We start from the raw sequence: 24,796 nt of genomic DNA, 5'->3' as shown, positions 1-24,796 counted from the left end.
GAGCCTGCCTCCTAGCTGGCAACCTTGTTGTTATTCTTGGTTTATTTTATTTTATTACTTGTATCTGTTGCACCTTGTAGCCTATATTGCACCTTGCTCTGTAGCAGTTGTAGGTAGGCTATTTGTAGGCTACTTGTTGTTTTCCATATTTTATTGTTTTAATCTGTGAAGCACTTTGGTCGGCTTTTAGTCGTTGTAAACGTGCTCTATAGTTGACTTGACCTGACTTGACTCGACTTGCGGTGTAAAATTAAAAAACTGCGACAGTTCACACAATTTTAACACGACGTGCATAATAGCCTATGCCTACATCAAACTCTTGAGCTAATTCTGCTCTCACTCAGAATGTCAAAAATATAAGCGATGTCATGTAGCCTATAGTTTTTGAGATATGAACGTTTGTTTGGCACAACTCATAACAGTTAACTAGTAGTGGTTCCAGTTAACTGCTGCGGTTCCGGGTGTTTTGTGGTGATTTGTTGTTGTGACGTCACGCTGATCCCTCGTATAGCAATTTGATGACGCTGTTTGCTTGACTTGGCAGCAGCCTGTATGCATCACACAGTGTTGTGGCGCATATGACCAGCAGCAGCAGCACCAGCTGACCAGCCGCATCGCGCTCATAAGCGCACCGTGCGTCAGCATCGCTCTTCTGTCGGTGTGATCCGTGCTGGTCGGAGCTGCTGCACTCACTGTCTGGTGAACCCCGAGCCAACCGACAACATGGTCTGTAGCTACCACATTTTATTAGCCTATAGTCGACTCATGACATGTCCGTGTGTTTGTGTTTCACAGCGTCCTTCTCCGTCCCATACTGTCATGCTTTCTGTTGGATGGTGTGACTCTGACTCTTCTTTAACTCCGCAGCGGGCTTATCCGTCCCTTTATTTGACAGTAGCCTACACAAGACGTAGGCCTACAAGCCGTAGCCTAGCATAGGCCTACTACAAATTAGACACAAACTACAAATACTATTATTTAGGCTATAAACAGTAGCCTAAACAAACACAACATAGTCATAGACACCACACACACATTTTGCCGTAGGCTAATTATAATGCTGTATTAAAGCCGAAATATAGCCTACCCTACCAAATTATAGGCCTACTCTCAATTAGAAACCAAGAAGATCTTGATCATCATCATGAATATAAGGCGTGTTATCTCTTAGGGGCTATCAGTGTAGCTAGCCTACTGTCAAATAAAGTGCGACCGGACCATATCTGAAACCAAAACACGCAGACTGGTGTAGGCTATATGTTACCCATGTTTTCACTTTTCAAGTGAAACAGCAAATAACGCGCAAACAAGATATGAAAACGGAGAATAAACGCGGTGTACGTGCTTCATAATGCAGCTGTATTTAGGTGGGCTGGTTTTGTTTGGCTGTCGATGTTACCATCCCCTCCGGGGGCATATTGGAATAATCTTACGTTATAAATAGCATGCACCGCCCCGCCCACTGTCCTGAGATCGCCATATAAAAGTTTCATATCTGAAGATTGGGCCTAAAGCCTCTCTCTGCCTGCAGCTCTCTTGAACAGGCTGCCGGAGCGTGCAGATCTAACTGCTTTAGTTTCTTTGAGCTATTAACTGAAACTATAAAGCTGCTATACTGTCAGTCAGGTACCCCCCGGTTAGGTACCCCCCCACCCCCCATGCACCCTGCGCGTTTCTGCACTGCGGTAAATTACAGCAGTTGACCTAGAATGACACCAGTGCTGCTCTATGTGGAGAGAGTGAGACGTGGACAACATGGCTGCCAAGCATAGCTGCTATTCTAAACTCTACTAGTCACATTTTGCCATCGGAATTGTTTATTGATTGAATTTGAGAACACATTGATGTCATGATACACCCCCGCATTTGGTCAGATTTTGTTGCATTATAGTTGTTAGTAGGCTAGCCCTACACTTCCTGAATGGTATTGCATCAAGGATTTTTTTTATATCAACGATATAAAAGTGGATTTTATCTACTTTTATATGAGTTAACACTCAGTATGAGCGCCCGGCTAGCAGCGTATGGGGTCCCCAGCAAAAAGGGGATCATTTATTTTCACTAATACAAATTACAATTCATAAGTAACACAATGACAGAAGGTATGACTGTTTTGGTCATGAGTTGGCATGCAGCCTCTCCTCTCTCTCTCCCCAGAGGGTTTTCATAGTCACTTCACTGGCTGATTGAAACTCCGTTCAGGCATTTTGGCCACTAATTAGCCATTTTGTCCATTTAATCAGCCCTAATTACCATATTCAAGAATCTGGCTCCTTTAGGTCACCCGCAGGGGTGCTCTTTACACTTCCTGAAAGATTCAGCCCGATCGCACATGAAATGGCGTAGCTGTGGCCGAACACAAATCTGCTCACTCACACACTCATAGCTGGGGTGCCCACTATAGGTGGCAGTATAACACAAAATGGGCATGGCTGCAGTTACTGTATCTCCCCACAGTCAGCTCATCTCTGATCAGCGTGGCTAGCCTGATACACTGCACGAGGAGTCCAGCAACACACAGATTTTGTCATGGATGCACATGAACACAATAAACAAATAAACAATAAATGACCATTGCCTGGCTCTTTTGAACATCAGCTTTATGATGACCATTGCCTGGGCGGGGCCAGACCTTCGAATCCGCCCTATCCATGTATTGGCTGCTTGTGGTCTGGCATCGTGACATGCAACAAGGATTTCCTAAGATGAAAAAATGACTTGTCCAATGAGCGCAGAGGCGAGGGGGACTAGCGATTAGCCAATCAGCGTAAAAAAACAGTGCAACGGGCGGGACTAACGCAGAGGCGAGGGGGACTAGCGATTAGCCAATCAGTGTAAAAAAACAGTGCAACGGGCGGGACTAACGCCTTTGTCAAGCGCGTCGGACCTAACAACAATGGCGACCGCGATAGCTGCTTAAATGGATTAAAAGTACCACTCACTTTGAAACCCAAACAGCCCTCTGCTTTGAAAACATTTATTCTAAGGGGAGATTTCCCCCCGTTCCCCCCACTGTTTTCCATTCAGGCGAATACGTTGTTGGTCTCTGTGATTGGTTAGGAAAAATGGGATTCCCCTGGGGGATTCCCCTGGGGGATTCCCCCATGGAAATCGGTTGGAATGGAGGCCATGTCAGACTGAAGAAGGAAATGTGTCACAAGTTGACAATTCAGTCTGATATCAGGCTTATGACGTCCACCAACCTGAGGTCATAGTTTGTGCTGCTTTTTATTGAACACTATATCACTGATCATATCACTGATCGTATCACTGATCGTGTCGATTGGGAAATGTCTTTCCGCCTCTCAGGTGAACTTTACAGTTGACCAGATCCGGGAGATCATGGACAAGAAGTCCAACATCAGGAACATGTCAGTGATTGCTCACGTGGACCATGGCAAGTCCACGCTGACAGACTCTCTGGTGTGTAAAGCGGGAATCATTGCCGGGGCGCGAGCAGGAGAAACCCGGTTCACAGACACCCGCAAAGACGAGCAGGAGAGGTGCATCACCATCAAATCCACGTAAGTAGCAGGATAAGGTCAACTGTTACACACTTCCTATGCTCATATTGTGATGGAAGAAAATGTCTTGAAATTGCGTACACTTAAATATGTTTTTATAATGCTACAATGCAAATAGATTGAAGCGATTTACTTTGCACCTTGACCTTATCAAGTTGCATTCCAGATTGTTGTGTGTGTTTTAGATCTATTCATGTTTTTTAGGCTGTCATAGACCGTGTAAGTTGAATGACGTCAGCCTTGCCCCCGCGGCTACATAGCGATTTCTCTGTAGGGAAAATGAATAAGAATGAACTTGAGACTTGGTGACTTGAACTCGAGTGGATGACTTGCGACTTGACTTGACAAAAAAATAAGACTTGAGACTTGACCTGGACTTAGCAGTAAAGAGTCGTCACTTGACTTGAGACATGATGACTTGGATGACTTGTCACTGACTCACTGGAGGCTGTTCTGTGTTGCTCTTGTAGAGCCATCTCTCTGTACTATGAGCTCAAAGAGAACGACTTGGCCTTCATCAAGCAGTGCAAAGACGGCGCCGGCTTCCTCATCAACCTGATCGACTCTCCGGGTCACGTGGACTTCTCCTCCGAGGTGACTGCAGCTCTGCGGGTCACTGACGGAGCTCTTGTAGTTGTAGACTGTGTCTCAGGTAGGAAAGACTACAGAGCACCGGGGCTTACTTATTACTTATTACATACTTATTACTGACTTATTATTACTTATTAACTTATTAACTGCCCACAAGCCATTCTCACCGTGAGCAAACATGAGACAGACAGCGATCCATCTTTTGAAGCGTTTTCTGAAAATCGTGTTAAAAAAAAACGCATTTACGCTTCAAAAGTGATAAAAGTGCTCCTCGTTTGTGAAGATTATCTTGCTGAACATACATTTACACTCCCATAAACCTTTCTTAACCACAGACCCTATTTCATGCGTCGAAATCCCCAATCTAAAATCGCACAGCCTTTATCCCTTATGAACCAACATGGCGGCCATTTGCTACTTCCGACTCATTCCTGCGGCACTTACTACTAACTATTGCTCTCTCTCTCTCTCTCTCTCTCTCTCTCTCTCTCTCTCTCTCTCTCTCTCTCTCTCTCTCTCTCTCTCTCTCTCTCCCATATGTAGCACACACCTCCTTATTTGGGGTGTTGTGATGTATTCTGGGAAATGGAGTGTAAATGGAGTGTAAAAAGAGTTTTATTTTCTTTTTTTACACAAAATAACTTTGGGAATGCATTAAACTTCACAGACCGATGCTTTCTAACAGTGGAGGCGTGGTGTATCTTTCCTCAAGTGAAAAAAATATATATATATATATTATTAGTATATTATAGTAGTATTGACATGTAGAAACAACATTAATTCAAAATGTGACAGAAATACATGGGGAGGCACTTCATGAGTGGCTAAGTACATGGCTATCTAAGTACATCTGATACTAATAGGCCTACTGAGTGTATCATCCTATATTCTTAAAAACAGTCAATTCAAAACAAAAACTGTTCATGCAGGTAGGCTATATAGCTTGAAACAAGCATGTGAATTTACGTTCACATGCAATTGCATGTGAACGTAAATTCAATGAATCTGTAGACTAGTCTGAAGTCTAAGTAGGCTACTGTTCTAGAGGTTTAAAGAAACAAAATCTAGAACACTAACTGAAATTTCAACTACTAGGCATCTCGCGCGCTGCACAAGCTCGCCCGCTCTGCAGCACGCATACGCAGCTTGCCCACTGCGCGGTCTCGCATGCAGCTTGGCTGCTGCGTGGCCTCGCCTCCCCTCAGTCAGTGATGTCACTCACTTATATAAAGATGATTTATGACATCACTGATGATGTCACAATGCCTTTGACATCATCAGTGCCTATGACATCATCAGTTAAGTCATAAGATGATTTTGCTCTTATGACATCACTATGACATCATCAGTAGGAGAAAAAGAACAGACTGATTGCCCACTTGCCCCTTTTAGATAGATAGATAGATAGATAGATAGATAGAGAGAGAGAGAGAGAGAGATTTTAAGGCCTCATGTTATGGTGCTTCACTCTCTTTTATGTGAAATGACAGCTAAATATGATGCTACTAACCACACTGAATTGCAAGTTCAAATTGGAAACCATATTGCTGCATAGTCTGTCTGTCTGATATCTCAAAAATATATCAATCCCCCTAAACATGATCACACATCAACATGTTGAAAGTGAAAGCTGTGTTAAAGCAGTGTTGTTTCCCTCTGCGTGTGTGTGTGTGCGTGTGCGTGCGCGTGCGTGTGTGCGTGCGTGTGTGCGTGCGTGCGTGTGTGTGTAGGCGTGTGTGTCCAGACTGAGACTGTCCTCAGACAGGCCATCGCTGAGCGCATCAAGCCTGTTCTGATGATGAACAAAATGGACCGGGCTCTGCTGGAGCTGCAGCTGAAGCCCGACGAGCTCTTCCAGACCTTCCAGCGCATCGTGGAGAGCGTCAATGTCATCATCTCCACCTATGGAGAGGGGGAGCATGGACCCATGGGTAACATCATGGTCAGTGGAGCCATAGGGAGTGCAATCTACTGTAGCAACTAAGCTACGTTATGTCTATTCTACAGAACATAGAATAGAATCAGCTTTATTGGGCCAAGTATGTTATTGTAGTATCTGAGATTGTACCATGATGAAACTTGTGACTGACACCCCGATTGCTGATGTGACCAAAGTGCTGAGGTCGTCAAATAGATTGAAAAGGTCTTAAAAGGTATTGAATTTAACTTCAAGATTAATGCATAATGCACTGATCAACTTAGTAGCCTATATAACACCACACCTATAACAGCACTTCCTCTGTGTGCCTGTAGGTGGACCCCACCACACCTATAACAGCACTTCCTCTGTGTGCCTGTAGGTGGACCCCACCACACCTATAACACCACTTCCTCTGTGTGCCTGTAGGTGGACCCCACCACACCTATAACACCACTTCCTCTGTGTGCCTATAGGTGGACCCCACCACACCTATAACAGCCACTACCTCTGTGTGCCTATAGGTGGACCCCACCACACCTATAACAGCACTTCCTCTGTGTGCCTATAGGTGGACCCCACCACACCTATAACAGCACTTCCTCTGTGTGCCTGTAGGTGGACCCCAGCACACCTATAACAGCACTTCCTCTGTGTGCCTATAGGTGGACCCCACCACACCTATAACACCACTTCCTCTGTGTGCCTATAGGTGGACCCCACCACACCTATAACACCACTTCCTCTGTGTGCCTATAGGTGGACCCCACCACACCTATAACACCACTTCCTCTGTGTGCCTATAGGTGGACCCCACCACACCTATAACACCACTTCCTCTGTGTGCCTATAGGTGGACCCCACCACACCTATAACAGCACTTCCTCTGTGGGCCTGTAGGTGGACCCCACCACACCTATGACAGCACTTCCTCTGTGTGCCTCTAGGTGGACCCCACCACACCTATAACACCACTTCCTCTGTGTGCCTGTAGGTGGACCCCACCACACCTATAACAGCCACTTCCTCTGTGTGCCTGTAGGTGGACCCCACCACACCTATAACAGCCACTACCTCTGTGTGCCTGTAGGTGGACCCCACCACACCTATAACAGCAGTACCTCTGTGTGCCTGTAGGTGGACCCCACCACACCTATAACAGCCACTACCTCTGTGTGCCTATAGGTGGACCCCACCACACCTATAACACCACTTCCTCTGTGGGCCTGTAGGTGGACCCCACCACACCTATAACAGCACTTCCTCTGTGTGCCTGTAGGTGGACCCCACCACACCTATAAGAGCACTTCCTCTGTGTGCCTCTAGGTGGACCCCACCACACCTATAACAGCCACTTCCTCTGTGTGCCTATAGGTGGACCCCACCACACCTATAACAGCACTTCCTCTGTGTGCCTCTAGGTGGACCCCACCACACCTATAACACCACTTCCTCTGTGTGCCTGTAGGTGGACCCCACCACACCTATAACACCACTTCCTCTGTGTGCCTCTAGGTGGACCCGGTGGTGGGCACAGTGGGCTTCGGTTCAGGGCTGCACGGCTGGGCTTTCACTCTCAAGCAGTTTGCTGAAATGTACGTGGCCAAGTTTGCAGCGAAGGCTGAGAAGAAGGCCGTGCAGTCGCCTGACGAGCGCGCGAGGAAGGTGGAGGAGATGATGAAGAAACTGTGGGGAGACAAGTGAGTGTGTGTTCACACTGTGACATACATAGCATTTCCACCATGCTTCTTGGTCACCTTGATATGTGTTTGAATACTGGAGGAGACTGATTCAGGAATCATGTTCTTTCTTAGGTACTTTGATCCAGAAGCTGGCAAATTCAGCAAGACAGCTATAACTGCAGATGGCAAGAAGCTTCCAAGAACATTCTGCCAGCTTGTGTTGGACCCCATCTTCAAGGTTGGTTTAGAAAAAAACGATTGTGGTACTCCTTTTAAATGTTGGTACGTACACAGATGCATGTAGAGCTAACAGTTTGCTCCTGTATCTCACAAGGTTTTTGATGCCATCATGAACTTCAAGAAGGAAGAGACGGATAAGTTGATTCAGAAACTGGATGTGAAGCTTGATGCTGAAGACAAAGAAAAGGAAGGGAAACAACTTCTGAAGGTATCGAGACGTCATTATGAGATAACAAATAAGATGTGACAATTTAATACTAAAGACCTAACAGAACTAAAACTAAAACTAAAACTCTAATACTGAACACAAACTCGTGATCGTCTTGTCCTGTTTCAAACTGACAGTTTTGGAATTGATTGAATTTGGCTAATAACTTAATTAAGCAACCCTAAAATGTAAAGCTGCCCGCCACCACCTGATATCCCTCATCATCACAATATTCAGGCCCAAATTCAGGAAAGGTTTGTGCAGGGAAGAGTGGACATCATGATGATGTCATAGGCATTGGGACATCATCAATGATGTCATAAGAGCATGTGAGCCCGCACAGCAGTCGAGCTGCAGGGTGGGCGAGGCCGCGCAGCGGCCAAGCTGCGTATGCGAGCTGCAGGGCCAGCTCGGCGAGCTGCAGGGCAGGCGAGGCCACCCAGCGGCCGAGCTAGCAACCCCTGGCGGACGAGCCTAGTTTCCCTAAAATGAGCAAATCAATAATGCAGTAGTAATTGTCTGTCCAATACTGCTGATAAATTCCATGATTTGTTTGGTTCTCATACAGGTACATTCTTCTGTTATCTCACATCACTAAACCATCTCACAGGACAGCTAAAGCAGTTTGCAGTCAACTGACTACAAACTCCTTCTTTCGGGCTTATAAAAGTATTGTCTTGGCTGAACATCACTCCAATATACGTTAGGAAATCCCCTTTTATTTGACCTTTGTTTATGCTTACAAAATGTTAGGCTACTTTGTATTTGAGTTCTCCTCCCCTGGAAGTGACATCCTAACTATAATGCCGGTATTGTCTGTCTGTCTGTCTGTCTGTCTGTCTGTCTGTCTGCCTGCCTGCCTGCCTGCCTGCCTGCCTGTCTGTCTGTCTGTCTGCCTGCCTCATAATAATCAAACCAAGAGCACCCCAATTATAAAGTGGCTTTGGGTGCAAGAACAGCAGCCATGATGGATTATAGCTGAAGCTGTTGGCCATGAAGGAGCCTATTTGCTTGTGCAGTGCAACAACAACAACAACAACATGCAAATAGCCTTGCAACACACCTCAGTCATCTCAGCCAGTTTTGATGTTGCTGTCGCCCCCTGCAGGCAGTGATGCGCCGCTGGCTGCCAGCAGGGGAGGCTCTTCTCCAGATGATCACCATCCACCTGCCGTCTCCAGTGACCGCTCAGAGGTACCGCTGTGAGCTGCTGTATGAAGGTCCGATGGACGACGAGGCCGCTATGGGTGCGTTTCTCATCTTATTTGGCCACCTCCTGGCCACCTGGTGAACTTCTGTGTTCCATTTATTGTGTGACTGTTGAGCATACAGTATATCAGTGTCACAATCCTTTACTGCGGGGGCTCCCAAAATGGGATGCGTGGGGGTACGTGAAGGTACTACAGGGGTCGTCTCTCCCCACACTCGAATATTACATTGAATCGCTGCGCTCCGCATACTACATAAGTGAGTCTGTGCCAGTTCACAGCCACTGCTGGTTTTGAAGGCGGGTTGAAAATGAATGAGTGACAGGTCGTAGCACCGATGAGAGAGCGGTTCGAAAAATGGGCTGCGCCTCCTGTGTCGTCTGATCGCAAAGTCGTTACTGATTGGAGAGGACTGAAGCCATCACTGGTCAAGTGAACGGTTCCCTCCCATAACCAGCCCTCTGAGGGAAAGTGTCCCAGACCCAGAGAGAGATCTGCATCATGCAGTAACGTAGTATCTCAGCCTCTGACACACAGTGTGTATACTGTCATCACAGTCACATGATGTCTCTGCTCTATAGCCTCTGACACACTGTGTGTATACTGTCATCACAGTCACATGATGTCTCTGCTCTATAGCCTCTGACACACAGTGTGTATACTGTCATCACAGTCACATGATGTCTCTGCTCTATAGCCTCTGACACACCGTGTGTATACTGTCATCACAGTCACATGATGTCTCTGCTCTATAGCCTCTGACACACAGTGTGTATACTGTCATCACAGTCACATAATGTCTCTGCTCTATAGCCTCTGACACACAGTGTGTATACTGTCATCACAGTCACATAATGTCTCTGCTCTATAGCCTCTGACACACAGTGTGTATACTGTCATCACAGTCACATGATGTCTCTGCTCTATAGCCTCTGACACACCGTGTGTATACTGTCATCACAGTCACATGATGGCTCTACTCTATAGCCTCTGACACACCGTGTGTATACTGTCATCACAGTCACATGATGTCTCTGCTCTATAGCCTCTAACACACCGTGTGTATACTGTCATCACAGTCACATGATGTCTCTGCTCTATAGCCTCTGACACACAGTGTGTATACTGTCATCACAGTCACATAATGTCTCTGCTCTATAGCCTCTGACACACAGTGTGTATACTGTCATCACAGTCACATAATGTCTCTGCTCTATAGCCTCTGACACACAGTGTGTATACTGTCATCACAGTCACATGATGTCTCTGCTCTATAGCCTCTGACACACCGTGTGTATACTGTCATCACAGTCACATGATGGCTCTACTCTATAGCCTCTGACACACCGTGTGTATACTGTCATCACAGTCACATGATGTCTCTGCTCTATAGCCTCTAACACACCGTGTGTATACTGTCATCACAGTCACATGATGTCTCTGCTCTATAGCCTCTGACACACAGTGTGTATACTGTCATCACAGTCACATAATGTCTCTGCTCTATAGCCTCTGACACACAGTGTGTATACTGTCATCACAGTCACATGATGTCTCTGCTCTATAGCCTCTGACACACTGTGTGTATACTGTCATCACAGTCACATGATGTCTCTGCTCTATAGCCTCTGACACACAGTGTGTATACTGTCATCACAGTCACATAATGTCTCTGCTCTACACTCATCACAGTCACATGATGTCTCTGCTCTATAGCCTCTGACACACAGTGTGTATACTGTCATCACAGTTACATGATGTCTCTACTCTATAGCCTCTAACACACCGTGTGTATACTGTCATCACAGTCACATGATGTCTCTGCTCTATAGCCTCTAACACACCGTGTGTATACTGTCATCACAGTCACATGATGTCTCTACTCTATAGCCTCTAACACACCGTGTGTATACTGTCATCACAGTCACATGATGTCTCTGCTCTATAGCCTCTGACACACAGTGTGTATACTGTCATCACAGTCACATGATGTCTCTGCTCTATAGCCTCTGACACACCGTGTGTATACTGTCATCACAGTCACATGATGTCTCTGCTCTATAGTCTCTGACACACCGTGTGTATACTGTCATCACAGTCACATGATGTCTCTGCTCTATAGCCTCTGACACACCGTGTGTATACTGTCATCACAGTCACATGATGTCTCTGCTCTATAGCCTCTGACACACCGTGTGTATACTGTCATCACAGTCACATGATGTCTCTGCTCTATAGCCTCTGACACACAGTGTGTATACTGTCATCACAGTCACATGATGTCTCTGCTCTATAGCCTCTGACACACCGTGTGTATACTGTCATCACAGTCACATGATGTCTCTGCTCTATAGCCTCTGACACACCGTGTGTATACTGTCATCACAGTCACATGATGTCTCTGCTCTATAGCCTCTAACACACCGTGTGTATACTGTCATCACAGTCACATGATGTCTCTGCTCTATAGCCTCTGAAACACAGTGTGTATACTGTCATCACAGTCACATGATGTCTCTGCTCTATAGCCTCTGACACACAGTGTGTATACTGTCATCACAGTCACATGATGTCTCTGCTCTATAGCCTCTGACACACCGTGTGTATACTGTCATCACAGTCACATAATGTCTCTGCTCTATAGCCTCTGACACACCGTGTGTATACTGTCATCACAGTCACATGATGTCTCTGCTCTATAGCCTCTGACACACCGTGTGTATACTGTCATCACAGTCACATAATGTCTCTGCTCTATAGCCTCTGACACACCGTGTGTATACTGTCATCACAGTCACATATTGTCTCTGCTCTATAGCCTCTGACACACCGTGTGTATACTGTCATCACAGTCACATAATATCTCTGCTCTATAGCCTCTGACACACCGTGTGTATACTGTCATCACAGTCACATGATGTCTCTGCTCTATAGCCTCTGACACACAGTGTGTATACTGTCATCACAGTCACATGATGTCTCTGCTCTATAGCCTCTGACACACAGTGTGTATACTGTCATCACAGTCACATGATGTCTCTGCTCTATAGCCTCTGACACACAGTGTGTATACTGTCATCACAGTCACATAATGTCTCTGCTCTATAGCCTCTGACACACCGTGTGTATACTGTCATCACAGTCACATGATGTCTCTGCTCTATAGCCTCTGACACACAGTGTGTATACTGTCATCACAGTCACATGATGTCTCTGCTCTATAGCCTCTGACACACCGTGTGTATACTGTCATCACAGTCACATAATGTCTCTGCTCTATAGCCTCTGACACACCGTGTGTATACTGTCATCACAGTCACATGATGTCTCTGCTCTATAGCCTCTGACACACAGTGTGTATACTGTCATCACAGTCACATGATGTCTCTGCTCTATAGCCTCTGACACACAGTGTGTATACTGTCATCACAGTCACATAATGTCTCTGCTCTATAGCCTCTGACACACCGTGTGTATACTGTCATCACAGTCACATGATGTCTCTGCTCTATAGCCTCTGACACACAGTGTGTATACTGTCATCACAGTCACATGATGTCTCTGCTCTATAGCCTCTGACACACCGTGTGTATACTGTCATCACAGTCACATAATGTCTCTGCTCTATAGCCTCTGACACACCGTGTGTATACTGTCATCACAGTCACATGATGTCTCTGCTCTATAGCCTCTGACACACCGTGTGTATACTGTCATCACAGTCACATGATGTCTCTGCTCTATAGCCTCTGACACACAGTGTGTATACTGTCATCACAGTCACATGATGTCTCTGCTCTATAGCCTCTGACACATGGTATACTGTCATCACAGTCACATAATGTCTCTGCTCTATAGCCTCTGACACACCGTGTGTATACTGTCATCACAGTCACATGATGTCTCTGCTCTATAGCCTCTGACACACAGTGTGTATACTGTCATCACAGTCACATGATGTCTCTGCTCTATAGCCTCTGACACACCGTGTGTATACTGTCATCACAGTCACATAATGTCTCTGCTCTATAGCCTCTGACACACCGTGTGTATACTGTCATCACAGTCACATGATGTCTCTGCTCTATAGCCTCTGACACACAGTGTGTATACTGTCATCACAGTCACATGATGTCTCTGCTCTATAGCCTCTGACACACCGTGTGTATACTGTCATCACAGTCACATAATGTCTCTGCTCTATAGCCTCTGACACACAGTGTGTATACTGTCATCACAGTCACATGATGTCTCTGCTCTATAGCCTCTGACACACCGTGTGTATACTGTCATCACAGTCACATAATGTCTCTGCTCTATAGCCTCTGACACACCGTGTGTATACTGTCATCACAGTCACATGATGTCTCTGCTCTATAGCCTCTGACACACCGTGTGTATACTGTCATCACAGTCACATGATGTCTCTGCTCTATAGCCTCTGACACACTGTGTGTATACTGTCATCACAGTCACATAATATCTCTGCTCTATAGCCTCTGACACACAGTGTGTATACTGTCATCACAGTCACATAATGTCTCTGCTCTATAGCCTCTGACACACCGTGTGTATACTGTCATCACAGTCACATGATGTCTCTGCTCTATAGCCTCTGACACACAGTGTGTATACTGTCATCACAGTCACATGATGTCTCTGCTCTATAGCCTCTGACACATGGTATACTGTCATCATAGGGGTGAAGAACTGTGATCCCAAAGCTCCACTGATGATGTACATCTCCAAGATGGTGCCTACCAGTGACAAGGGCCGCTTCTACGCCTTCGGCCGGGTCTTCTCTGGTATTGTGGCCACAGGTCAGAAAGTGCGTATTATGGGCCCCAACTACACTCCTGGCAAGAAGGAGGACTTGTACCTGAAACCCATTCAAAGGTTTGTCAAAGTTCAAATCCATCTCCTATAGAGCTGGGGCAACTACGTCACGCCTGGGCGAGCAACGCACGGCATTGTGGGTAAATACGATCCGCTCCTGTACACTCTGTGCCACTCGCCGGTTACTTCAATGTAAAATGGCAGTACAAAAAAACATGATGGGGGGGGGGGGGGAGAAATCATTCATAAATGACCCAAAGACACCATGACATGATGATATATTACATTCATAAATGACCCAAAGACACCATGACATGATGATATATTATATATAATATATATTACATAGATTAAGACACCATGACATGATGATATATTATATAGAGACAACATGACATGATGATATATTACATAGATTAAGACACCATGACATGATGATATATTACATAGAGACACCATGACATGATGATATATTACATAGAGACACCATGACATGATGATATATTACATAGATTAAGACACCATGACATGATGATATATTACATAGATTAGACCCAAAGACACCATGACATGATGATATATTACATAGAGACACCATGACATGATGATATATTACATAGAGACACCATGACATGATGATATATTACATAGAGACACCATGACATGATGATATATTACATAGATTAGACCCAAAGACACCATGACATGATGATATATTACATAGATTAGACCCAAAGACACCATGACATGATGATATATTACATAGAGACACCATGACATGATGATATATTACATAGAGACACCATGACATGATGATATATTACATAGAGACACCATGACATGATGATATATTACATAGATTAGACCCAAAGACACCATGACATGATGATATATTACATAGAGACACCATGACATGATGATATATTACATAGAGACACCATGACATGATGATATATTACATAGAGACACCATGACATGATGATATATTACATAGATTAGACCCAAAGACACCATGACATGATGATATATTACATAGATTAGACCCAAAGACACCATGACATGATGATATATTACATAGATATCATTCATAAATGACCCAAAGACACCATGACATGATGATATATTACATAGATTAGACCCAAAGACACCATGACATGATGATATATTACATAGATATCATTCATAAATGACCCAAAGACACCATGACATGATGATATATTACATAGATTAGACCCAAAGACACCATGACATGATGATATATTACATAGATATCATTCATAAATGACCCAAAGACACCATGACATGATGATATATTACATAGATTAGACCCAAAGACACCATGACATGATGATATATTACATAGATATCATTCATAAATGACCCAAAGACACCATGACATGATGATATATTACATAGATATCATTCATAAATGACCCAAAGACACCATGACATGATGATATATTACATAGATTAGACCCAAAGACACCATGACATGATGATATATTACATAGATTAGACCCAAAGACACCATGACATGATGATATATTACATAGATATCATTCATAAATGACCCAAAGACACCATGACATGATGATATATTACATAGATATCATTCATAAATGACCCAAAGACACCATGACATGATGATATATTACATAGATTAGACCCAAAGACACCATGACATGATGATATATTACATAGATTAGACCCAAAGACACCATGACATGATGATATATTACATAGATTAAGACACCATGACATGATGATATATTACATAGATTAAGACACCATGACATGATGATATATTACATAGATTAGACCCAAAGACACCATGACATGATGATATATTACATAGATTAAGACCCAAAGACACCATGACATGATGATATATTACATAGATTAGCAAGATACATCGAAAATAGTCATTGATCCGTCTTCAGTAATGTCACTCATGTCCCTTATGTGACCTTAGAGCCGCTGTCCGCCTGGCATGTATTTGGGAATACTGATTATGCAAAACCTCAGATAACAACATTGTGCAGGAGGTATACTGTTTTATTGTGATTACTAACGTTTATGTAGCGTAGGGCCAGTTTAGCGGAGCCTGTAACTCCATATCGGGGAGCTCCTTCAAGACTCAGAATGAAGAATGAATGAGTCTCGCGTCGAGGCTTTTGAAGTCGGCGACTTACGGTTTAAACATACAAGTTGAGACTTTTTATGGAAACATGAACATTTTATGAATACTTGTAAAGCATGTCTCTAATTCGGCACACACATAATATGTACAGTATGCAGAATTGGAGCGTGGCGGCTAACGATTCATAAGCTTTGTAAATTATGTTCTGGCAGTATTTAATTTACTGATAAGACAGATAGACAGATATGCAGATAGGCAGGGCCACGTTTAGATGCCAGATGAATGGAGTTTGGTGTGGCTGCCTCTCCACATAAGAAAACGAGGCAAGCTAACGTTTAGCTGATCTCTTGACCGTTTCAGCAAAATAGTAGCAGCCTTTTGACTGTGGGGGGAGAAGGAAGAAGCTTATGAAGCAAGCTAATATTATGCACTGATGTGTGTTTGTGTCGCGGTGTTTACTACTAGCCTAGCCGCGATTGTCGTACTGGACCACAATGCATTGGGCTGCCAAGCGCTGCTCACCCATGCTTACGTCACGTGCCCCAGCCCTATATCATTTATTTGATTTAACCTCTATTTCAGCAGGTCGTCACTTGAGAACAATGGTCTCTTTTTCGAGCAAGACTGGCCAAAATGGCCGCATTTAAAATAAAGACACAAGGACATAAAAGACAATGTGGAATGAGGGAATACATTTGAGCTGGAGCAGTCAAGACCGAGCGGGACTGTGTCTGCACTACTAGCCTAGTGGAAATCCCTGAATAGAACAGCTAGAACAGTCTGGTAAGTTCAGAAAATCACATCACTTGACTGTAATGCAGCCTTTAAAACCAGGAAAAGACACTTATGCCATATCACGATATCCAAAATCTAAGATGATACTGTATCTGGTCTCATATCACAATATCAATATAAAATCGATATATTGTCCAGCCCTGTCCTCTAGTGGTCAGAAAATTAAGAGCTGCCACATTCAATCATACTTCATTGGGATTCAACGAAAACGAGCATGCTTTGATGACTGGTTAGGTTTAGGCATGAGGAGTGATGATTGGTTAGGTTTAGGCATGAAGAGTGATGATTGGTTAGGTGTTATTGTGTTCTCTTGTGTTCTCAACCTTGGCGATTTTTTAAAATGTATGTATGTATTCTTGCTGGGCAGTTGTATACGTATCTTTGTTTATCAATTATCAATTAAGTTCAATCAATCAAGAAGGGCTGATTATTAACTTTACACATTTGTTTATTTAAAAATAAAAAAGAAACCAAAATGCTTGAGGGGGGCTTAACTGGGGCTTGGCAGATTTGTGAGGGGGCTATAGCCCCCCCTCCTTGCTCCGTGTAGCGCCGTCTCTGGCTGACTACGTTATGACTGAAGGGAGTTTTGCATAAGTAAACTTATTTGGCCGTTTCTTTGACTATTTACTGACCACTATACAAAGGACTTTGACGTGACGCAACACACCCTCTGATGGCCATATTATCTGATTGTGTTTATAAATGTACAACTTTGTCTGTCTCCACTATCTTGTGTGCGCCCCACAGAACCATCCTGATGATGGGCCGGTACACAGAGCCCATCGAGGACGTGCCGTGTGGGAACATCGTGGGGCTGGTCGGAGTGGATCAGTTCCTGGTGAAGACTGGGACCATCAGCACCTTCGAACACGCCCACAACATGAGGGTGATGAAGTTCAGCGTCAGCCCTGTAGTCAGAGTGGCTGTGGAGGCCAAGAACCCCGCTGACCTGCCCAAGCTGGTGGAGGGGCTCAAACGCCTCGCCAAGTCTGACCCAATGGTTCAGGTACCGATGGAGATGGGAGAAATTGTGTTGGGCTTAAATGGATAGTTCTGATTTTTGGAACCCTAGAACTTTGCTACTTACCAATGATGATGTTGATTGGTAGAGTTCTTTCTCAGCACAATCCATGCTGTTCCTCATACTAGCTCCAGAAAGTTAGACACAAACCAGTATGGGGTCAATGGGGTCACGCTAAAGTGAGGACTATCTAAAGTGAGGACTATCTAAAGTGAGGACTATCTCTGCCTTACAAAGCATTGAGAAAATGAGATTCAAAGGCTGGCAATACATAAAGTAACATTACATTCCAGCAGTGCCTCAAGACTCACAAAGTCTCAAAATGATTTTCTCAGCATTTGTGTCATCATGTCACCTTAGTGTTGTGAAGAAGCACGTTGAGTTTTGTGTTTGGTATCTTCTCTAACCGAGTCTCCTTTCTCCTGAGTAGTGCATTATTGAAGAGTCGGGGGAGCACATTGTGGCCGGAGCTGGAGAGCTGCACCTGGAAATCTGCCTGAAGGATCTGGAGGAGGACCATGCTGGTGTTCCTTTGAAGGTCAACCTCCTTTGAAAGCTTTGTGTTTATCTCATCCAGATGGTAATGAACAGAAACAAGCTGTGAAGGATCTCAACAAAACTCAAGTCACAGCTACATTAAATGTACACGAATGAATGAAGACTTGACCTGAATACCTTCAGGTCAAGTCAAAGGAGTGAAGATCATACAGTACTAACAGATCATACAGTACTAACAGATCATACAGTACTAACAGATCATACAGTACTAACAGATCATACAGTACTAACAGATCATACAGTACTAACAGATCATACAGTACTAACAGATCATACAGTACTAACAGATCATACAGTACTAACAGATCATACAGTACTAACAGATCATACAGTACTAACAGATCATACAGTACTAACAGATCATACAGTACTAACAGTCGGCTACATTCCTTACTTTTAACCAGTGGTGGAGATGGTGTTGAACGGTTGGGAACGGGGTTCCCAGAGCGATCATTGCGTGGGAACGCTCGTCACCTCTTCCTCTGGGTCCAAGTTTTGTTTTCTAAAAAAATTCTTATAGATGTTTAGCGCTGTTTCTCTAAAGTGTTTTCATAAATCTGACCGCACCTGAAGGCACCATGCCTGGCGGCAGTCAACACAGCCAATCCACCTTATTTTTGAATGCCCCACTGTAAAAAATAATTGTGGGAACAAGGTCCGGTTTAACGTGACTTATTGTTGCAGCTTGCCATTTCCTTTGTTATACTCGGCTGCAGACCCGAATTATAAACCGGAAACTTGAGTACGTTATAAAAGTTATAAATATAGTCACGTTATAAACAACTAACCAACGCTGGGGGTCCGTATGGAAACAGTGTTACTCGAAATGGTTCAAAGTGAAATCAATTTGGTCATTCAGTGGCGTTTTACTGCCATGTAAAGTAACTATTACGCTAGCCGCTAGCATTAGCCACAGTAGCCGACTACCCACAATGCATTACGTTATGTCGTGGATAATTCTATATGATATACTATATAATATGTCGAAATAAATAGGACACCTTCTCAGTCGCTGTGAAGATATGAATCTGTTTAATTATAACCACACATGAGCATTTATAGGCAGCTTTGCACGCAAAGCCCAATTTCACACAATGAAAGGAAACCACACCACCTAGCTAATCGTCCCTCAGGGACCTTGTTGTTGACCACTTTTTACCTAGAAACGATTTCACTTATTCCATGAGTGAGTCATCCAAAAATTCTTCCACAGTTATCCCAGCACCCGAACGACATGGCTGTAGAGCTGTAAAATCCTAGACGTTTTTTTTTGTCAAGTTAAAACAGTGTAAAAATGACACCGGAAGCGGAAGAAGCACCCATCAGCCATCATGGCAGCTAGAAATAAGGTGGATCGGCAGCCCCAGAGCAATCTGGTGCATGGAGAGCAGAGCAGTGGAGAGGACAGCATGAACGCCTTTCATGCTGTCCTCTCCACTGCTCTGCGCTCGGAATCAAATCAAGGGGAAATAATCAATAGATCTCGGCAATTGAGTAACTTTTGAAAGAGATTTTTATGTCGCTGTAATGGTAACGAGTAAAATCAATGAGAAAAAACATTCAAGCATACAGAAATAACATATAGGGGCAGGGGGTGGGCATCCGTGTCGCATCCGGGGACCCCCACCCTGCGTGAGTCGGGTTCCCAGAGCAAATCCTGGCCATCTTCCACCACTGGTTTTAACAGCAGTGTTCTGAGCAGACCCGATGGCATCCAGCAGATGATAGAAGGCTCATCCATAAGACTTGAGATTTGACTTGGACGTGCAAAAAAAAAAAAAAAAGTCTTGTGAGCATCTCTGATACATGCACCTCCCCCTTTGTATCATTTGACAGAAATCGGACCCCGTGGTGTCGTACCGTGAAACCGTCAGTGAAGAGTCCAACCAGATCTGCTTATCCAAGTCCCCGAACAAGCACAACCGGCTGTTCATGAAAGCGCGGCCGTTCCCAGACGGCCTGGCCGAAGACGTGGACAAAGGCGATGTGTGCGCCCGACAGGAGCTGAAAGCCAGAGCTCGCTACCTGACTGAGAAGTACGAATGGGACGTGTCCGAGGCTCGCAAGATCTGGTGCTTCGGGCCCGACGGGACGGGACCCAACATGGTCATTGACGTCTCCAAGGGGGTCCAGTACCTGAACGAGATCAAGGACAGCGTGGTGGCCGGCTTCCAGTGGGCCACCAAGGAGGTGAGGAGGAGGCAGCCTGGTCAGCCAGGTTCTATCTTTGTGGTATGCGCTTTACGGGGAGCCACTGGGGGGCGCCCCACGATATACCGTTTTAAGATATACGCAATATCGACCACAGTTCTCGTACTGTACACTTACCGGGCGTGGTGGATATGTTGCACGGCGCCGCACGTCACTACAAATAACTTCATAATGTAGGACCCTTGTGTAAACATTCTCATGTTAGTTTCAGTTCAATAAAGCAATGTTTTTCTTCCGAGCAAAACACTTTTGTTTTCCCCCGATGGCCCATAGTGTGTTTAATAAAAAATGGCGGGTGTGTGTGGGGGGTGTGTGGGGGGGGGGGGGGGTGTGTGTGTGTGTGTGGGGAGGGGGGTGGGTGTAAATACTGTGAAATAGCGTATCCTGCGAGAGTAAGCCAAGGCATCTTAAAGGAACAGTTCACCCAAAAATATAAATTCTCTCATAATCTACTCACCCTTATTAGCTGTAGCCATGTAATCAGGCCTCACTCAGTTTCTCCGCTCTCCCCAGAGGCTTTTCATAGTCCACTTCCCTGGCGGATTCAAACTCCAATCACCTGTGGGCTCCTCCACTCAGGTGTCTTCCATCAGTAGCTAATGAATGGAGCTCTCCGTGGTGCTGAACCTGTCTTGAGTAATTTTGGCCACTAATTACCAATTTCCCCCCCATTTAGTCAGCCCTAATAGACTACTTGCACAACTCCACTACTTCCTGAAATGAGTTTCCTGTCCTACACTACTGGATGAACTGATTCATGTCAGGTGGGTTTCCTGTCCTACACTACTGGATGAACTGATTCATGTCAGGTGGGTTTCCTGTCCTACACTACTGGATGAACTGATTCATGTCAGGTGGGTTTCCTGTCCTACACTATTGGATGAACTGATTCATGTCAGGTGGGTTTCCTGTCCTACACTACTGGATGAACTGATTCATGTCAGGTGGGTTTCCTGTCCTACACTACTGGATGAACTGATTCATGTCAGGTGTGCCTGACTGCTGCAGTCACAACAACAGTGATCAGGCACACCTGACATTAATCAGTTCATCCAATAGTGTAGGACAGGAAACCAAGATGCCCTACTCATTTCATGAAGTAGTGGAGTTGTGCAAGTAGTCTATTCCCTAATTCAAAAATCTGTGTCCATTATGTCACCCACAGGGGGTGTTCTTTACACTTCCTGAAAGATTCAGCGTGATCACACGAAAATGACATAGCTGTGGTCGAACACAATTCTGCTCACAGACACTTGGCATTCTTATTCTAGAATAGGATGCCAGTTGAAACACAGGTGAAGTTTGTCCATATAACACACAGAGAAAACCAGTCACCTTTACCTGACTTCTCACTATTGACTTGAGTTGTACTGAAGGTGATGAATAGTTTTAAAAGCAGTTTGTGCTCAAACTCCCTGTTTCTCATCATCACAGACAGACACGTCGACCCAAAAGCACTTGAGTAAGTGAAGAGTTTTCTCAGCATGTTAACGGTCAAATGATGCATGTTGACTCTTCCCGCTGGCAGGGAGCTCTGTGTGAGGAGAACATGAGGGGCGTTCGTTTCGACATCCACGACGTCACCCTCCATGCAGATGCCATCCACAGAGGAGGTGGACAGATCATCCCCACTGCCCGCCGGGTCCTGTACGCCTCCATGCTCACTGCCCAGCCCAGGCTTATGGAGCCCATCTACTTGGTGGAGATCCAGGTACTACACTCCTCTGTTCATCTACACTCCTATGTTCATCTACACACCTCCTATGTTCATCAAGTCATTGAGTGCCCAAGTGTACTTATTTCCTTTCCTTCCCCGCCCCCCCCCCCCTTTCTTTTTACAAAACAAAAAAATGATGTGACCCAATTTTAATTCCTAAAGAATATAGTTTTATCTCCAATTTTTATAGAGAAATATAGTTTCCCATGAGTGGCTCCCTTAGAACACATCATCTTCATAGCAGTTCTACCTACTCCAGTCCAAGCACACCTTTGCAGCCCAAAAGAACCTGGCTGCTTCATTTTCAATGCTTTGATGATTCATTCATTCTGTTCTTTTCAAAGTGTCCAGAACAAGTGGTGGGAGGAATCTACGGAGTCCTGAACAGGAAGAGAGGACATGTGTTTGAAGAGTTACAAGTGACTGGAACACCCATCTTTATAGTGAAGGCCTTTCTTCCTGTCAATGAATCATTTGGTAAGATCAACAAAACACATTCTCAACACACTGGCTATCAAGAGTACTGCAGGGATCACTTCCTTTTGTCGGCTTGACCCCAGAAGTCCCTGCGCCAGGGTTCCTAGAGGGAAAAGTCAATGGGATTTTTGTATGGGAATGTCAGTTGCATGCATGAAATAAGGTAGTTTATGAAACAGTCAAGTGTTTGTGTTTAGCAAGATAATCTAAACAAACAAGGACCACTTTCTGAAAATCTGAAGCATTTACGCTTCAAAAGCGATACAAGTTTTGTATTTATTTTATTTTATGAACTTTCTTTCACCAACAGGTTTCACAGCAGATTTGAGGTCCAACACCGGTGGTCAGGCTTTCCCTCAGTGTGTGTTCGACCACTGGCAGATCCTGCCGGGGGACCCCTACGAAGACACCAGTCGCCCAGCACAGGTGGTCACAGAGACCCGCAAACGTAAAGGCCTCAAGGAGGGCATCCCAGCACTGGATAACTATCTAGACAAAATGTAATGTTTCTGGACTGCTTCCAAGTGCAATTGATCACTTACCGATGAAAGATTAAAAAAACAGTATAAAAACAAAATGCCTACACATGGTACCACAACTGCAAATGCTATGAAGTTTTTAAAGATACAGGGAAAACAATGACAACTTTGTAATTAAGCTTCATGTGCCATCCATCGTCATTCTAACAGCAAATAAAATGGAGCACTTTTGTCTGAGTCTTTGTTTATATTGTGGAAAAAGAGAAATAATGTCCAAGTGATTTTGATCAAAGGTTTACGACGTCAACAAGGTATGAAGCGTATCAAGTCCAAAACAACAGAATCTGGGCACCCAGTCTATGAGACTGAAGACTAGACTGATAAGACTCTGGGACGGGTGCCCAGATTGAAGACAACAAAACATACAGAATCCAGTGGATCTACATCATCATCTACATTTGAAGACTCACTTAAATATTCACTCATGGGACTCATGCCGGTATCGGCTCTACTCGCCTCAAGTTTTTGGTTTTCCACAAATAGCCGGCTGAGGCGATTCTTCTTTTAGTACCTCCTCCATCATGGTTGAGCAGGGCCGAGCGGGTACCAAATGGTGACATGAAACGCAGACTACTGATTGGTTAGAGCGAATTATGTTGCACACACGTATGCTAAAGTTAGCTACCAGTTTAGCTTACCCTCTTGTATTTCCCCAAACTCTGTTCCCCCCAACCCCCCCCCCCCCCCCCCCCCCCCCCCCCAGCAGTCTTTTGCTGCCTTCAACTAAAAGCGGTGTCCTTGCTTAGCCTCAACAGACAGCGTTTTCACTTGTTTTTGAGAGAAATGGCTATATGCCGGGCGCTGAGTCGTGGCGTTTCCTTGGCGGGCGGCCGGGCAGGGCTTGACTGAGTCCGGCTCCTCCGTTGTCCGGAACCGCGCTGGAATAACGACATAGAAACTGTCAATCTTCTTGCTGATAGTCTCATTTGCTGATGTGCACCAGTATTTCATCATAACCAATTCAAAGTTCCATGTAGGGGCTTTAATTGTACGTGTATAATATTAGAGCTGCTGTGATAGTTTCACTGGCAGTATCATGTGGCGTCCCTATGACCACCAGTTGTGGGGGTGGGGACATTGAGGGGGTAGCCTAATATTTGTGGTGGAAAACCAACAGGTACTATCAAA

The 24,796-nt window shown here is 44.7% G+C and overlaps 1 protein-coding gene across 1 annotated transcript; it reads left to right on the top strand.

Annotated features, from left to right (window-relative positions):
- The first annotated feature begins 551 nt into the window (after nt 1-551).
- eef2l2 (eukaryotic translation elongation factor 2, like 2) lies at nt 552-23,845 on the top strand. Its single transcript, XM_083644155.1, has 15 exons — nt 552-726; nt 3,310-3,524; nt 3,995-4,176; nt 5,846-6,057; nt 7,549-7,733; nt 7,848-7,953; nt 8,050-8,163; nt 9,272-9,410; nt 14,072-14,267; nt 17,893-18,151; nt 18,597-18,704; nt 20,561-20,914; nt 22,464-22,646; nt 22,997-23,129; nt 23,440-23,845. The coding sequence occupies exons 1-15, from the start codon at nt 724-726 to the stop codon at nt 23,631-23,633; spliced, it is 2,583 nt and encodes an 860-aa protein (XP_083500281.1). The 5' UTR covers nt 552-723; the 3' UTR covers nt 23,634-23,845.
- Nucleotides 23,846-24,796: the final 951 nt, after the last annotated feature.

The sequence above is a fragment of the Poromitra crassiceps genome, assembly GCF_964638095.1.
Source record: "Poromitra crassiceps genome assembly, chromosome: 10".
Lineage (NCBI taxonomy): Eukaryota > Metazoa > Chordata > Actinopteri > Beryciformes > Melamphaidae > Poromitra > Poromitra crassiceps.
This window is presented reverse-complemented; position numbering and strand designations above follow the sequence as displayed.

Coding starts and splice junctions, on each gene's coding strand:
- eef2l2 (XM_083644155.1), top strand. Junction 6,058..7,548: donor GACCCATGGGTAACATCATG/GTCAGTGGAGCC, acceptor GTGTGCCTCTAG/GTGGACCCGGTGGTGGGCAC. Junction 8,164..9,271: donor AAGGGAAACAACTTCTGAAG/GTATCGAGACGT, acceptor CGCCCCCTGCAG/GCAGTGATGCGCCGCTGGCT.